Source organism: Nerophis ophidion, linkage group LG13 (genome assembly GCF_033978795.1).
Source record: "Nerophis ophidion isolate RoL-2023_Sa linkage group LG13, RoL_Noph_v1.0, whole genome shotgun sequence".
NCBI classification, from domain to species: domain Eukaryota; kingdom Metazoa; phylum Chordata; class Actinopteri; order Syngnathiformes; family Syngnathidae; genus Nerophis; species Nerophis ophidion.
Window position 1 is genome coordinate 12,373,893 of NC_084623.1, and position 16,710 is coordinate 12,390,602.

The 16,710-nt window shown below is 40.3% G+C and overlaps 1 protein-coding gene across 2 annotated transcripts in view; it reads right to left on the bottom strand.

Moving 5' to 3' along the window:
- Nucleotides 1-576: 576 nt before the first annotated feature.
- The window catches only part of LOC133564241 (protein FAM171B-like), a 46,661-nt gene continuing 30,527 nt past the window's right edge, over nucleotides 577-16,710 (bottom strand). Inside the window, exons 5-9 of one of the 2 annotated variants that reach the window (XM_061918415.1) lie at nucleotides 14,109-14,279; nucleotides 11,304-11,420; nucleotides 10,985-11,108; nucleotides 7,003-7,103; nucleotides 577-6,900 (exon numbers count right to left, since the gene is read on the bottom strand). In XM_061918415.1, the coding sequence (XP_061774399.1) occupies nucleotides 6,212-6,900; nucleotides 7,003-7,103; nucleotides 10,985-11,108; nucleotides 11,304-11,420; nucleotides 14,109-14,279 (1,202 nt within the window). In that variant the 3' untranslated portion in view covers nucleotides 577-6,211. Of the gene's footprint in view, nucleotides 7,104-10,984; nucleotides 11,109-11,303; nucleotides 11,421-14,108; nucleotides 14,280-16,710 lie in introns of both variants that reach the window. The other variant, XM_061918414.1, reaches the window with a different exon arrangement.

Consider the following 16,710-nt stretch of genomic DNA (forward strand, 5'->3'; position numbering starts at 1 on the left):
TATAAACAACTTTAACACTGTTACAAATGTGCGCCACACTGTGAACCCACACCAAACAAGAATGACAACCACATTTCGGGTGAACATCTGCACTGTAACACAACAATACAAATACACAGAACCCCTTGCAGCACTAACTTTTCTGGGCCGCTACAAGAAAGAAAGAAACCAGAGATATTATTCCGAACAGAGACGCCTCAGTGATAAAACCGTTATGGAACATATGTAAATAATATTACAAATGTTAAAAAAGGGTCCGGGGTGTTTAGTTATTAGTTTAATTTTAAACTTTGTACACACCGGTAGTAATTCTGCATTATATTATATGTTTTCATGTATTTAATAAGATCTCTGGAGACAAAAACAATATGAAATTTTACACATGGTAAATAAATAAAAAGCACATTCAATGATTTCTGGAATGTTTAGTTTATTTGAACAAAAATGCATTTGTGTTGTTTTGGATGTCGACAATAGGTGCAAAGTCTATAAGACATGTCCCCAATCATCAAATATTCTATTAGAGTATAGTAAGTCTGTGCAGCTACATGACAAAGCATGTAACGTATGTGCGTATTTAATCAGAATAAGACACCTGCAGGGGGTGTTTAATGACAAGCAAACATGAACACAAATAAATCCTAAAGAACTGTCATAAAGTCAACATTGTGTGATCATTTTGGTACTGAGCAAGGCATGCTTACACAAACAAAACGACCACTGTGGTGGGCATCTGGAGTGATTGTTATTATTGTTTCTTATACGCTCACAACATACAATATTGCGTTTTACGTGCAGTTTACCATTACCACAAAATATGGGTTCATATCTAAAAAGTCTTTGATTTGATTTGTTTCGCATTACGTTATGTCGAAACGTTCAATCCGTTACAGTGGAACCCGCAAAAGTTGCCATCTTTTGAGCCATTTTTATTTTTAAAAAACACAGAGTCAGATTGTTTTTTATTAATTTGTTTTGAATATTTCAAAGTTCATAACTTCGAAAAGCACGGGATTTCAACGCAAACTGGAAAACATATACTTTGTGACGTTTTACTCGTTTTATAGCACACAGGCTTAACAGTGGACTCCTTGATGGCAGTAAAAGTGTAAGGAGTGTGAATCTTTGGGAACGTAACGATTCGATCCGATTACAATTCTTGGGGGTGACGATTTGTTTCGGAATTGGCTCTCGATTTGACGCAATTCTTGATGTGATTATTTGGTATAACAATTACAATTGAACTGATTCAAAACAGGTTACAGGTTAGAAAAGCTCTGTATGGTTGTATGGCCTAAAAACGGCCTTTAAAAGATGTATTCTCAAAAATATATGTATATATAAATATGTTGTGGAGGGGGGCATGGCCTGCAGCGGAACTCGGGTGTGCCAGGACCAGCCTCAAAGACAGCGACAGGTGCGTAGATGGCCCAGGTGGGCCTTGTCATATAATCACCTTTCGCCCTTTATTAGCAGCAGCCGGGAGGAGAGACTGGAGGACTGTCGAGGGAACGCAAAGAATCCCAGCATCGCAGCTGTCCATCCATCATCTGCAGTCTCTGACCTTCAGCATGGATTTGAATTCCTCTGTACGTTTATGCTGAAAGAATGGCTAGCAGAACAGAAAGCAGGGGAAACTACACGTTTGCATTTAGTATTTGCTAGTTGAACTTTACAGATCACAAAAAAAGTACATTCGGATTGCTAACGTTGTTAGCATAAATAAATGGGATTTAATATAGAAAAAATTAGCATCACGGCTAACGGAGAAATATTTTCGGTCGGTACATAAACCTAGCGAGCTAGCGATATTGGCGGCCAAAATCATTTAACAAGTACAGGAACAGCTAGCTAGCTTGAGTGGAAGTCTGCTGGAGTAGTCTACAGTCATACAGTAATCTCTATTAAACTTAAAAGCCTACTGAAACCCACTACTACCGACCACGCAGTCTGATAGTTTATATATCAATGATGAAATATTAACATTGCAACACATGCCAATACGGCCGGTTTAGTTTACTAAATTGCAATTTTAAATTTCGCGCGGAAGTATCATGCTAAAACGTCGCGGTATGATGACGTTCACAGCTATAAGTCGTCTCTTTTTATCGCATAATTCCAAAGTATTATTGATGTCTGTGTTGCTATATCTTTTGCAATTTGTTCAATTAATAATGGAGACGTCAAAGAAGAAAGATGTAGGTGGGAAGCGGTGTATTGCGGCCGCCTTTAGCAACACAAAGATGACGGTGAAGCTTTACTATGGAACAGAGCGGTCAAGCGAACATGGTTCCATACAACATGTCAACCGGCAGGTTTGGGTGACAAAATGGTGGTAATAAGTCGGCTCTTACCGTAGACATGAGCGGAGAGCTTGCGTTGTTTCCCCTGCACCTGCCAAAGAGGCAGCTGCGTCTCTCTTGCCTCCTCCCACCGACCGCCCCCGACTGTCGGATGCTTCCACCGTGGTGGAGGGAATTTTTTTTTTATCTCAGCCCAGCCCCAACGGCTGCTTTCGCCTCGTCGAGAAACGTAGCTTTCCTCTGAGACACTGGCGGTCACCACACCCCTCCGACTTTCAAGTTGTACAGGTACAACCATATAATCTCACTAAAACACTAGTAACACAATAAGCAGATAAGGGATTTTCCAGACTTATTCTAGTAAATGTGTCTAATAACATCTGAATCGCTCTGCTGTCTAATTTTTTTTTTTTTAGTCCTTCACTCTCACTTTCCTCATCCACGAATCTTTCATCCTCGCTCAAATTAATGGGGAAATTGTCGCTTTCTCGGTCCGAATCGCTCTCGCTGCTGGTGGCCATGATTGTAAACAATGTTCAGATGTGAGGAGCTCCACAACCCGCGACGTCACGCGCACATCCTCTGCTACTTCCGGTACAGGCAAGGCTTTTTTTATTAGCGACCAAAAGTTGCGAACTTTATCGTCGATGTTCTCTACTAAATGCTTTCAGCAAAAATATGGCAATATCGTGAAATGATCAAGTATGACACATAGAATGGACCTGCTATCCCCGTTTAAATAAGAAAATCTCATTTCAGTAGGCCTTTAAATACCATAGATCAAATATATTTACCCCAGTACTGACCTGACTGGATGAAATCCTTGGGCTCAAAAACTAGTGTGGCATCAATAGCCCTGCTGTAGAGTGGAGCATGCTGGGAATTATCTGTCCATTTGATGGAAGAATGCACAGTGCAGGGTTGAAATTCTACTGAATTTGCATTAAATTAGGTTGTTTTAACTAATAATTGTGCTGCAAGATCTAGCATGTTGCATTCAATGTTTATCCCCATTAATTCTTGTTAATTCCCATGGAAAGTTTCCAACTTTGAATATTCCTGGAATTTTGTAACCCTAGTTCACAACGCTGCGCGAAGGTTGTCCCAATTCAATCATGTATTGGGAGGATGCACCACGACTATCCTTTTGTGGCCTCCCATATCCCGAGATGCTTTGCGCGTCTTTGTTCCGTAGGCTAGACTGTCCCATTTAACAAGGAGTGTTGCACAATTTTCCCTCCAATTTTTCATATGTGTGCGCTAGGGGTGTAACGATACACAAAAACTTCGGTTCGGTACGTACCTCGGTTTAGAGGTCACGGTTCGGTTCATTTTCGGTACAGTAAGAAATCAACAAAATATACATCCATCCATCATCCATCATCTTCCGCTTATCCGAGGTCGGGTCGCGGGGGCAACAGCCTAAGCAGGGAAACCCAGACTTCCCTCTCCCCAGCCACTTCGTCTAGCTCTTCCCGGGGGATCCCGAGGCGTTCCCAGGCCAGCCGGGAGACATAGTCTTCCCAACGTGTCCTGGGTCTTCCCCGTGGCCTCCTACCGGTTGGACGTCCCCTAAACACCTCCCTAGGGAGGCGTTCGGGTGGCATCCTGACCAGATGCCCGAACCACCTCATCTGGCTCCTCTCGATGTGAAGGAGCAGCGGCTTTACTTTGAGTTCCTCCCGGATGGCAGAGCTTCTCACCCTATCTCTAAGGGAGAGACCCGCCACACGGCGGAGGAAACTCATTTCGGCCGCTTGTACCCGTGATCTTATCCTTTCGGTCATGACCCAAAGCTCATGACCATAGGTGAGGATGGGAACGTAGATCGACCGGTAAATTGAGAGCTTTGCCTTCCGGCTCAGCTCCTTCTTCACCACAACGGATCGGTACAACGTCCGCATTACTGAAGACGCCGCACCGATCCGCCTGTTGATCTCACGATCCACTCTTCCCTCACTCGTGAACAAGACTCCTAGGTACTTGAACTCCTCCACTTGGGGCAGGGTCTCCTCCCCAACCCGGAGATGGCACTCCACCCTTTTCCGGGCGAGAACCATGGACTCGGACTTGGAGGTGCTGATTCTGATTCTGATACATTTTTTTGTTATTCATTTCCCAAATTTGTAAACAATGGCTTTATCTTTTTAACAATTGGAACATTATAATAATTCTGCCCACGTTAATCCACATTAAACTGCCTCAAGTTGTTGCTCAGATTAAATAAAATGAAAAAACCTTTCTTCCACTTATAAACAGTTTAACATTAAACAGTTTCCATTGAAACTGTTTAATGTCAACTCATCATGCTTTATTTATTACAGCATTTGGGAAGCCTGTAGTTGACTTTTATTATGTAAATGTTGTATTTTTATCAACATGTGATAGCAGGGACCCTGCTATTCAAAACTAGGCTGCTACATTACTAATGATTCATGTAACTATAGCTGAAAAATAGTACAATTGCAATAGGAGAGACTATCCATCCATCCATTTTCTACCGCTTATTCCCTTTCGGGGTCGCGGGGGGCGCTGGCGCCTATCTCAGCTACAATCGGGCGGAAGGCGGGGTTCACCCTGGACAAGTCGCCACCTCATCGCAGGGCCAACACAGATAGACAGACAATATTCACACTCACATTCAAACACTAGGGCCAATTTAGTGTTGCCAATCAACCTATCCCCAGGTGCATGTCTTTGGAAGTGAAAGGAAGCCGGAGTACCCGGAAGGAACCCACGCATTCACGGGGAGAACATGCAAACTCCAAACAGAAAGATCCCGAGCCTGGATTTGAACCCAGGACTGCAGGACCTTCGTATTGTGCGGCAGACGCACTAACCCCTCTGCCACCGTGAAGCCCCTAAACACAATGGAGTTCAATGAAATAACAGACAGACGGGGCTTTGCTGCCCCTATCACACGCACACACACACACAGAAAAATGAGCTAACGTTACGCTAAAAGCTAATTAGCCTTCATCTTAAGCCTATACTGTGAGCGAGCTGAGCTGCAGTTTAAGTTTCTAAAGGTCAACGGGCTCATAGTGATGTTTGTAATAGTTGTGACTGGGAAGTGTTTAGTATCATTTGGGTAGAGTCCGCTCCTCCCCTGCTAGACGAGTATCTGCTCGACGCTAAAGCATTGACTACATCGTTCTGAAGTCTGAATACGCACTGCTGATTGGCTTTGTATGTAACCAATCAGATGGTTGTGTGGGCGGGACAATGAGGCAGAGACAGAGGCAGAAAGCAGAGCAGCTTGTGAAGACTTCTGCTTCCGAACTCGAAACCCCCGTACCGAAATGGTTCGATACAAATACACGTACCGTTACACCCCTAGTGTGCGCAAACGCCAAAACTCCTTGAGCAATCAGTGGCGCACATGTGAGCGACGGCAGACGTGCACACTGTTATGCGCTCATGTTTTTATTTGATTTTGTGCGTGGCCTAGATTTGCCGTGAGCAGAGGACGCGTGAGCAGAGGACGCGTGAGCAGAGGACGCGTGAGCAGTGTGCAACTGCACAGGCACGTACCGACGCATCCTTCGGAGTTGCCTTCCGAAGGTCCGGCCTTCTGAGGCTGCATTAGGCCTCAGAAGGATTCTGACCCTGAATTGAGACACAGCTTAGGAGTGCAGCAAGTCACATGGAGGGCTCCGCCTCCTCAACGATGCTGCGCCCTGCTTTCTTGCCTGCAGGCGCGACACAAAATGAATGACTGAATTAGTTCGTATGCAGAGGCAATTCGGCGCCATCTAAAAGTTTGTAAATCGAAACGTTCGCAAATAAAGGGCTTTGCGAATCGAGGTTTCACTGTAGCTCGACGAAACAGTCGACTTAAACACTAATAAATCGCCGATTCAGCATGGACGTGTGATAGTGAGAGAATATTTCTACGTCTTCTTGTTTCACTGTGACGTGGTGTGTTTGCTGCCGGATGTTCTCTTCACAAAAGTGGCGTTCCGCTCCAGAGTGACGGACCTCCTTCCGGGCGTCTGGTTCACCTCGATCATATCCACCCCCGAGTCCAAACTAGTCTCTTGGCTTCCCGCCGCTCTCCGCCTCCTCTGCTGCTCCGCCACGGCGTAATGGATCTCGGCCGCAGGTTTGCCCTCCAGGGTCACGAACCAGGCCCGGGGCGGTTGAGACGAGGGTATTCTGGAAAGTTCCGTCGCAGCGTCCATTGAGTGTCTGCTGCTCTTCATCTTACTCAAGGTCTCTGGGACTGAGGCGGATTCCAGAAGACCACACTGGCTCCGAGATGTGTTTGGGGGAATTGGACCCGGAGCATCGCTCAATTTGTCAACTTTCACTTCTCCCTCGTGCTTGTGCATGGCGGTGGAGACGGCGGGCGGCTGTTTTTCCTCGGAATCACCGTAGAAATCCGCCGCCTGCGGCCGAGTGGCGCTCTTATTCCTGCGTGGCTGCTCAAATTGCTCATCCCCGTGGAAAAATGCTGAAGCGTGAAGAATGGCAACAGGCTGGTTGTAAAATAATAAATTGTCTGCTAGGGACGCCGGGACCTTCATCATCTCTGCGGTGCGTGGAGGAATCGGGTCGTTAGGTTCGGCGCTCGCGGCCAAAGCGTCGGGATTGGCTATGATATTGGGATTATAGATGGAAAGAGTAACATTGCGTCGGTTATCACTCATTTCAGTAAGTAATTCTTTCAGGCCGTGCTGAGAATGAGTGACATCACCAGGCCGCCATTCGACGTCGTCAATGTTGCACGTGGCAGTGGATTGGTCTTTCCTCGTCAGTGGCAGGATCTGCTTCACCTTGGTTTCCCTCACAGAGCGTCTGGAGAAGATAAGATATGTTATGTCACCTTAGCTCACCTGTATAAATATAATATAATCGTAACATGCAACACTGATGCTAGTTATTGCTGTGGACCAGGGGCGTCCAACTTTTTCCACTGAAACGGGCAAGCATGCAAGGGCTATTTTAATTTGCAGTTTCAAAACCAATACTATATATACAAACCCCGTTTCCATATGAGTTGGGAAATTGTCCATCCATCCATCATCTTCCGCTTATCCGAGGTCGGGTCGCGGGGGCAGCAGCCTAAGCAGGGAAACCCAGACTTCCCTCTCCCCAGCCACTTCGTCTAGCTCTTCCCGGGGGATCCCGAGGCGTTCCCAGGCCAGCCGGGAGACATAGTCTTCCCAACGTGTCCTGGGTCTTCCCCGTGGCCTCCTACCAGCTGGACGTGCCCTAAACACCTCCCTAGGGAGGCGTTCGGGTGGCATCCTGACCAGATGCCCGAACCACCTCATCTGGCTCCTCTCGATGTGGAGGAGCAGCGCCTTTACTTTGAGTTCCTCCCGGATGGCAGAGCTTCTCACCCTATCTCTAAGGGAGAGCCCCGCCACACGGCGGAGGAAACTCATTTCGGCCGCTTGTACCCGTGATCTTATCCTTTCAGTCATGACCCAAAGCTCATGACCATAGGTGAGGATGGGAACGTAGATTGACCGGTAAATTGAGAGCTTTGCCTTCCGGCTCAGCTCCTTCTTCACCACAACGGATCGATACAACGTCCGCATTACTGAAGACGCCGCACCGATCTCACGATCCACTCTTCCCTCACTCATGAACAAGACTCCTAGGTACTTGAATTCCTCCACTTGGGGCAGGGTCTCCTCCCCAACCCGGAGATGGCACTCCACCCTTTTCCGGGCGAGAACCATGGACTCGGACTTGGAGGTGCTGATTCTCATTCCGGTCGCTTCACACTCGGCTGCGAACCGATCCAGTGGGAAATTGTGTTAGATGTAAATACAAACGGAATACAATGATTTGCAAATCCTTTTCAACCCATATTGAGTTGAATATGCTACAAAGACAACATATTTTATGTTCAAACTGATAAACATTTTTTTTTATTTTTGCAAATAATCATTAACTTTAGAATTTGATGCCAGCATCACGTGACAAAGAAGTTGGGAAAGGTGGCAATAAATACTGATAAAGTTGAGGAATGCTCATCAAACACTTATTTGGAACATCCCACAGGTGTGCAGGCTAATTGGGAACAGGTGGGTGCCGTGATTGGGTATAAAAACAGCTTCCGTGAAATGCTCAGTCATTCGGAAACAAGGATTGGGAAACGGTCACCACTTTGTAAACAGATGCGTGAGCAAATTGTCGAACAGTTTAAGAACAACATTTCTCAACAAGCTATTGCAAGGAATTTAGGGATTTTACCATCTACGGTCCGTAATACCATCAAAAGATTCAGAGAATCTGGAGAAATCACTCCACATAAGCGATGATATAGCAGACCTTCGTTCCCTCAGGCGGTACTGCATCAAAAAGCGACATCAGTGAGTAAGAGATATCACCACATGGGCTCAGGAACACTTCAGAAAACCACTGTCAGTAACTGCAGTTTGTCGCTACATCTGTAAGTGCAAGTTAAAACTACTATGCAAAGCCAAAGCCATTTATCAACGACACCCAGATCTCTGGGCCCGAGATCATCTAAGATGGACTGCTGCAAAGTGGAAAAGTGTTCTGTGGTCTGACGAGTCCACATTTCAAATAGTTTTTTGGAAACGGTGAACGTTGTGTCCTCCGGACCAAAGAGGAAAAGAACCATCAATACTGTTCTAGGTGCAAAGTTCAAAAGCCAGCATCTGTGATGGTATGGGGGTGCATTAGTGCCCAAGGCATGGGTAACTTACACATCTGTGAAGGCACCATTAATGCTGAAAGCTACATACAGGTTTTGGAACAACATATCTTGCCATCTAAACAACGTTAACATGGACGCCCTTACTTATTTCAGCAAGACAATGACAAGTCACTTGTTACAACAGCGTGGCTTCATAGTAAAAGAGTGCGGGTACTAGACTGGCTTGCCTGTAGTCCAGACCTGTCTCCCATTGAAAATGTGTGGCGCATTATGAAGGCTAAAATACCACAAACGGAGACTCCGGACTGTTGAACAACTTAAGCTGTACATAAAACAAGAATGGAAAATAATTCCACCTGCAAAGCTTCAAAAATTTGTCTCCTCAGTTCCCAAACGTTTATTGAGTGTTGTTAAAAGAAAAGGTGATGAAACACAGTGGTGAACATGCCCTTTCCCAACTACTTCGGCACGTGTTGCAGCTATGAAATTCTAAGTTAATTATTATTTGCAAAAAAAAAATTAAGTTTATGAATTTGAACATCAAATATCTTGTTTTTGTAGTGCATTCAATTGAATATTGGTTGAAAAGGATTTGCAAATCATTGTATTCCATTTATATTTACATCTAACACAATTTCCCAACTGATATGGAAACGGGGTTTGTAGATTTTTTTTTTCAACCCTCATGTTTGGACCTACAAAGGACTAAGTTGTAAAAATGCAAAAAAAACCCCCCAAAAAAACAGTTATATACAGTAGGGAAAGGTTCATATGGCCCCATTTCTGGGTGGACCTCGTGTGGGAAGAAGGTGGTGTGGTAGTCATTCTGCAATGCAGTCTGCTGAAAATAATGGAAAGTGGCACTCCACATAGCAACTGATGATGTGGTCAAAGTGGGGATGACCAAAAAGCTATTTTTTTTTCAAAGATATTCAACACTCTACTGCCATCTGGCGGCCAAATTAGAAAGTGTACACCCCAATTTGTCACATTTCATATGTGGGGTAAACACTGACGACTGGGGCCATATGAATCCCCTTCTACTGTATTATTGTTTTGTTTTGGGGTTTTTTCTTTTTCATTCAACCCATAAATTTTCGGATTAACTTCAAGTCTATCTGTGATAAAGTTGTTTTTGTTGTTTTTTTTAATGTAAATTAAGTCATTTTTTTCAAAACCTTATTTTTATGGCAAAAACACAAAAATATTTTCAAAGTGGAATATTTGATGTGAATAATTGGAGCCTCAAATAGTTAAAAAAAAAGAATAACATTGATTTAAAAAAAAAAAATTTGAATTCCAGTTTTTTGGGAGTTTTCTTAAAGTCCCACTAAATTTGAAAGGGGTGCTAAAGGGCCGTACTCATAAAGTGCTAAAAAAAATTAGTGGCACTTGCTAAAACTATTTTAACGCTACCTATATCAAATTCATATTTATCTGTCGACTATAAGTTTTTATAAATGTTTTTATTTATTTTTTTTGGTTTGTTTGTTTTATGCCCTTTAAAATTGAATGGAATGCTCTTTATTATTATTAATAATTAATGTCAAACACGCAAAATATGCAATATTTTTCCCAAAATATTTTTAAAGTGGAATATTTGATGTGAAGCACCGGATAATTGAAGCCTTGAATAGATCAATTATTTATTATTATTTTAATTCATTATTTATTTTCAGCAGTGGCAGTTTGGAAGAAAACATCAGCCTGCATAGCAGCTTTGTGTCATTGGAGTCAACAACTAAACTTTGTCCTGTTACATTTCATTTGTTTGCTCTTTTATTCATAATTTTTATGATTTTTAATAGGTATTTTGGAATGTTCAAACCAATACCGATATTGGAACCCCCTTAATCGTTCCATCTCTACTTGTTGGTCTTGCAGCCCTCTCAATTGTCTTCAGTAAGTGAGGACATGCTCTATTATTGAGTTGTAATCTTGCTACTGCCTCGGTCATTAAAGAAGATTACACATATTTGATGTAAAATGACTAATTCCTTAATGGTGAAAGACATATGTTCATGCCGAGATGCCATACTACCTCTGAAATTTGATCAATCCAGCGATTAGGCAGGCGAAAATACAAAATACTCCTCCCAGGACACCAATCAGGTACGTTGAGTAATGGACGAAGAAGTCAGTCAGGATGCCAGTGCCAAAGATATCTAACAAACATTGAGACAAAATACAGAAAACAAACAATTAAGCATTATTTGTTTTAAGTTGCAATATTTTTCATATTCGTTGTAGGATACTGTACATTTAAATATACTGAATTATATTGATTACAAAGAAGAAATAATTCAGCTTTGTTTATGCTAACACCAAAACTATTGCATTGCTTAAACTCCCGCACTTACTTCCACTTGTTGGCACGGGTGCAGCAATCCAGTAACCAAGATGAGGAGCGGTCCATGTCCACCTCAGTTTCCCATCTATTGACGCCACAGTCCCTAATCCCTGTCGCATCCATCCACCTAAATGACATAAACAATACAAGATTGATCCCATGACTCCATTTTTTTTTATTGTCCATTTTCTACGCTATACAGTTCGATTTGTTCGAGCCGTTATTATAGTTAATTTTTTTCTTTTTATAAAGCAACAGTAGCAAGACGTGTATAAGAATAATTTAAATGTACACCAATTTACACTTTATTGGTGGGAATTGTTCTGAAATATTGATAGTAATTTGATTTTTGTTGTGGGGTTTTTTTGTTAACACTCCATAAGGTGGTGCCATATCCCCATGCCTTGACAATGACATCACTATTTTGAATTTTCACATACCTAAATATTTGTAGCACAAGATTTAAAAAATACAGTAAAAAGTAAAATTATTAAGTAAGACATAAGATATATGCATGTATATATATATATATGTATATGTGTGTATATATATATATATATATATATATATATGTATATACATATATATGTGTGTGTGTATATATATGTATATGAGTATATGTATATATAATTTCTATGTACCCATACACATGCATGTATATGTATATATAATTATATATCTCTCTCTCTCTATATATATATATACATACATATATATATCAATAGATACATAATAATGAACTTAATTAGTTCAAATAGTAGTATAATTATTATGTTAAATGTGTGTATATATGTATATAAATACATATACTTATATACATGTATAAATACACATACACACACACATATATGTATACATATATATATAAAAATACACATACACGCACACATATACATGTATATATATATACATGTGTATATATATATATATATATATATATACACAAATATATATATATATATATATAAAAATAAATATAGATAGATATTCAAACACACATAAAAATGTGAATATAAAATTGTACTAACCTTAATGTGTATAAATACATATATAAATATATATATATATATATATATATATATATATATATATATATATATATATATATATATATATATATGGATATATGTATATATATATACATACATTAGGTCATAGTACAATTTTATATTCACATTTTCATGTGTATGTATATCTATATATATATATATATATATATATATGTAGGTGTGGGAAAAAAATCACAAGACTACTTCATCTCTACAGATCTGTTTCATGAGGGGTTCCCTCAATCATCAGGAGATTTCAAGACATATATATATATATATATATATATATAGATATATATAAATAATATATATGATATATATACTGTGGGGCAAAAAAGTATTTAGTCAGCCACAGATTGTGCAAGTTCTCCCACTTAAAATGATGACAGAGGTCTGTAATTTTCATCATAAGTACACTTCAACTGTGAGAGACAGAATGTGAAAAAAATCCAGGAATTCATATTGTAGGAATTTTAAATAATTTATCTGTAAATTATGGTGGAAAATAAGTATTTGGTCAACCATTCAAAGCTCTCACTGATGGAAGGAGGTTTTGGCTCAAAATCTCCCAATACATGGCCCCATTCATTCTTTCCTTAACACGGATCAATCGTCCTGTCCCCTTAGCAGAAAAACAGCCCCAAAGCATGATGTTTCCACCCCCATGCTTCACAGTAGGTGTGGTGTTCTTGGGATGCAACTCAGTATTCTTCTTCCTCCAAACATGACAACTTGAGTTTATACCAAAATGGATACATGGATGATACAGCAGAGGATTGGGAGAATGTCATGTGGTCAGATGAAACCAAAACAGAACTTTTTGGTATAAACTCAACTTGTCGTGTTTGGAGGAAGAAGAATACTGAGTTGCATTCCAAGAACACCAAACCTACTGTGAAGCATGGGGTGGAAACTTCATGCTTTGGGGCTGTGTTAAGGAAAGAATTAACGGGGCCATGTATCGTGAGATTTTGAGCCAAAATCTCCTTCCATCAGTGAGAGCTTTGAATTGTTGACCAAATACATGTTTTCCACCATAATTTACAAATAAATTCTTTAAAATTCCTACAATGTGAATTCCTGGATTTTTTTTTCACATTCTGTCTCTCACAGTTGAAGTGTACCTATGATGAAAATTACAGACCTCTGTCATCATTTTAAGTGGGAGAACTTGCACAATCACTGGCTGACTAAATACTTTTTTGCCCCACTTTTTGTGTGTATATATATATATATATATATATATATGTATATATATATATATATATATATATATATATATATACATACACACACATAAAAATGTGAATATAAAAATGTACTATGACCTAATGTATGTATATATATATATATATATATATATATATATATATATATACATATATATATATATGTGTGTGTGTATATATCTATATATATATATATATATACTGTATATATAAATACCCATATATACACACATATATATAGACACAGTATATATAGTATATACATACACGTGATTCAATTTATTGTTTAATGGGTTATAGAATGAGTATTAACAAATAGTAAATGCTATGATACAAAAAGGGGTAAGATTGCATAAACTCTGCTCTTATGTGATGTACAGTATCATATTGTAATTGTATGCATGTTCGGAATAGTCTGACACCATAACCATTGAAATAAAGCCTTCATTTTCACAAAATCCTTTTCATTTTATTGCTTTTTAATGACCCGCGGAAAAGAAAAAAAAACACGCAACATGTGCGTGATGGTGTACCCACCAGTAGTGTGGTTATATAACCATGCTGGAACTACATTGGAAGACTGAAGTCCACAGCTGTCAGGAAGAGTTAGGCTGATCTTTATGGGTCCGCTGATATGCAATTCAGTGTCGCCGGAGAAGAGTCGCACACTGACGGCCGCCACTGGAGACAACTCCATGCTTATATATCCTAACAAAAGCACAGTGAATACAAAATTCAACTAATAGTTTTCATAAAACACTTCACAGAGACACTGTAAAGGTGTGTTATTGTTTGTGTTATGGTGCCATCTTTTGGACGAGTTTGCTCACTTTCTGTTGAGTGCTTTCAACGGGAAGTGCCGTTCCATCGTCGAGCCATCCATAGCGTTTTTACCCATGTAGTTTCTTCATTCAACGTTTGTAAGTTTTACAATACAACTAAAACTATTCATACTTACTGGCACATATTTGTTAGTAATGTTTACATGCGTATTTGTATGCGCTATCATAATGCAATCAAGCTAGCGCTGTTAGCGTTAACAAATATCCATCCATCCCTTCCATTTTCTACCGCTCGTCCCTTTTGAGATCGCGGGGGGTGCTGGAGCCTATCTCAGCTGCATTCGGGCGGAAGGCGGGATACACCCTGGACAAGTCGCCACCTCATCGCAGGGCCAACACAGATAGACAGACAACATTCACGCTCACATTCACACACTAGGGCCAATTTAGTGTTTCCAATCAACCTATCCCCAGGTGCATGTCTTTGGCGGTGGGAGGAAGCCGGAGTACCCGGCGGGAATCAGCGCAGTCACGGGGAGAACATGCAAACTCCACACAGAAAGATCCCGAGCCCAGGTTTGAATCCAGGACTACTCAGGACCTTCGTATTGAGAGGAACATGCACTAAGCCCTGTTCAACCGTGCTGCCTCGTTAACAAATATGTTAATATCTGCGTTAGTATGATTAACTTACAGTGGAATTCTGTTTCCATTGTTTCTCTTTCACAAATTCCTCAGTAAACTCATCAAATGGTCACTTTGAAGTTATTGAGGATGATTTCTGTTTTGTTTGATCAGCCGTTTTACTGCCGTGTTATTGGCACCGTTTGGAAACAATTAAGGTATGCAAATAAACGTTTACAAAATATTTCTGTGTAAATAACTCATTTCACTACGTATGTATCTGTGACGTTGCATTGATTGATTGATTGAAACTTTTATTAGTAGATTGCACAGTACAGTACATATTCCGTACAAATGACCACTAAATGGTAACACCCCAATAAGTTTTTCAACTTGTTTAAGTCGGGGTCTACGTTAATCAATTCATGGGGCAGATAATATATGGAAAATTTATTTTTCCTTTTAAAATTTAGTGGGTGCGGCTTATATACCGGAGTGTTCTATAGTCTGGAAAATACAGTAATTGTGCAGCTCTACCACATAGTCCAGGGGTCGGGAAACTTTTTGGCTGAGAGAGCCATGAAAGCCAAATATTTTCAAATGTATTTCCATGAGAGCCTTATATTATTTTTTTAACACTGAATACAACTATATGCGTGCATTTTTAAGTAACGTCAACATTTTTTGAGTACAATAACTCTCATATACTTTTTAATAACATTTTTATTCTGAAGTTAACCAATAATAAATAGAATACTTCTTACCATTAATGCGCCTTCTTGAACAGATGCGTTAGAAAACGAATGGATGGATTAAAATGCAGGAGAATGTTTTGTATTTTGAACATTATTTTTAACTCCGATTACCAGTGGAAATGTTAATTTCTTATCGTGTTAACCAATGTCAGCTAAGATTAATCTGAGAGCCAGATGCATCCATCAAAAGAGCCACATCTGGCTCTAGAGCCATTGGTTCCCTACCCCTGTCATAGTCAGTCTTTGTCGAAGCACTAGGCTACATTAAACTCTCTTACCCCTAGCACATAACTGTTCAACTATTGGCCCAAGGGCCCGGTAACGACACCAAACCGGCCCCCGATTTTAGTTCAAAACTTGGGAGACTGAGCATTTGTGCAGCAAATTCTGAAAAAACACGAGCAGGCTTCTGTTTTAAAACTTCTAAAGGCTCAATAGCCACATGCGTGGACCGCACCTTTTAGATCCGATTTCCAAAATTGTGTACACTACCTCATTGGGGTCTTATGGCCGCTTATGTGGACAATTATACTGCCATCTGGTGGTGTCAGAAGAGTATAACATACAATGGAATTTATGAAGTACACGTTTGTTACTTATGGACAAGGTACGTCATATCAAAAGATGATTCTTAATTTTTATTGTAATTAGGGTCCAATAAGCCCAAATAGCAAAGAGAAATTAAAAAAAAAAGCATGTAAACAAACAGCTTGGGCCTTAAGAGGGTATATAAGAACTTGGTCCAGTATAAACCCATTGCATTGACATTTTAACCTCCTAAAGCAGGGGTCAAGAACCTTTTTGACTGAAAGAGCCAAGAAGCCAAATATTTTAAAATGTATTTACTTAAGAGCCATATAATATATTTTTTAACACTGAACACAACTAAACGCGTGCTTTTTTAAGTAAGACCAACATTTCTAGAGTATAATAGGTCTCTTATTCTTTGTAATAACATTGTTATTCTGAAGCTAAATG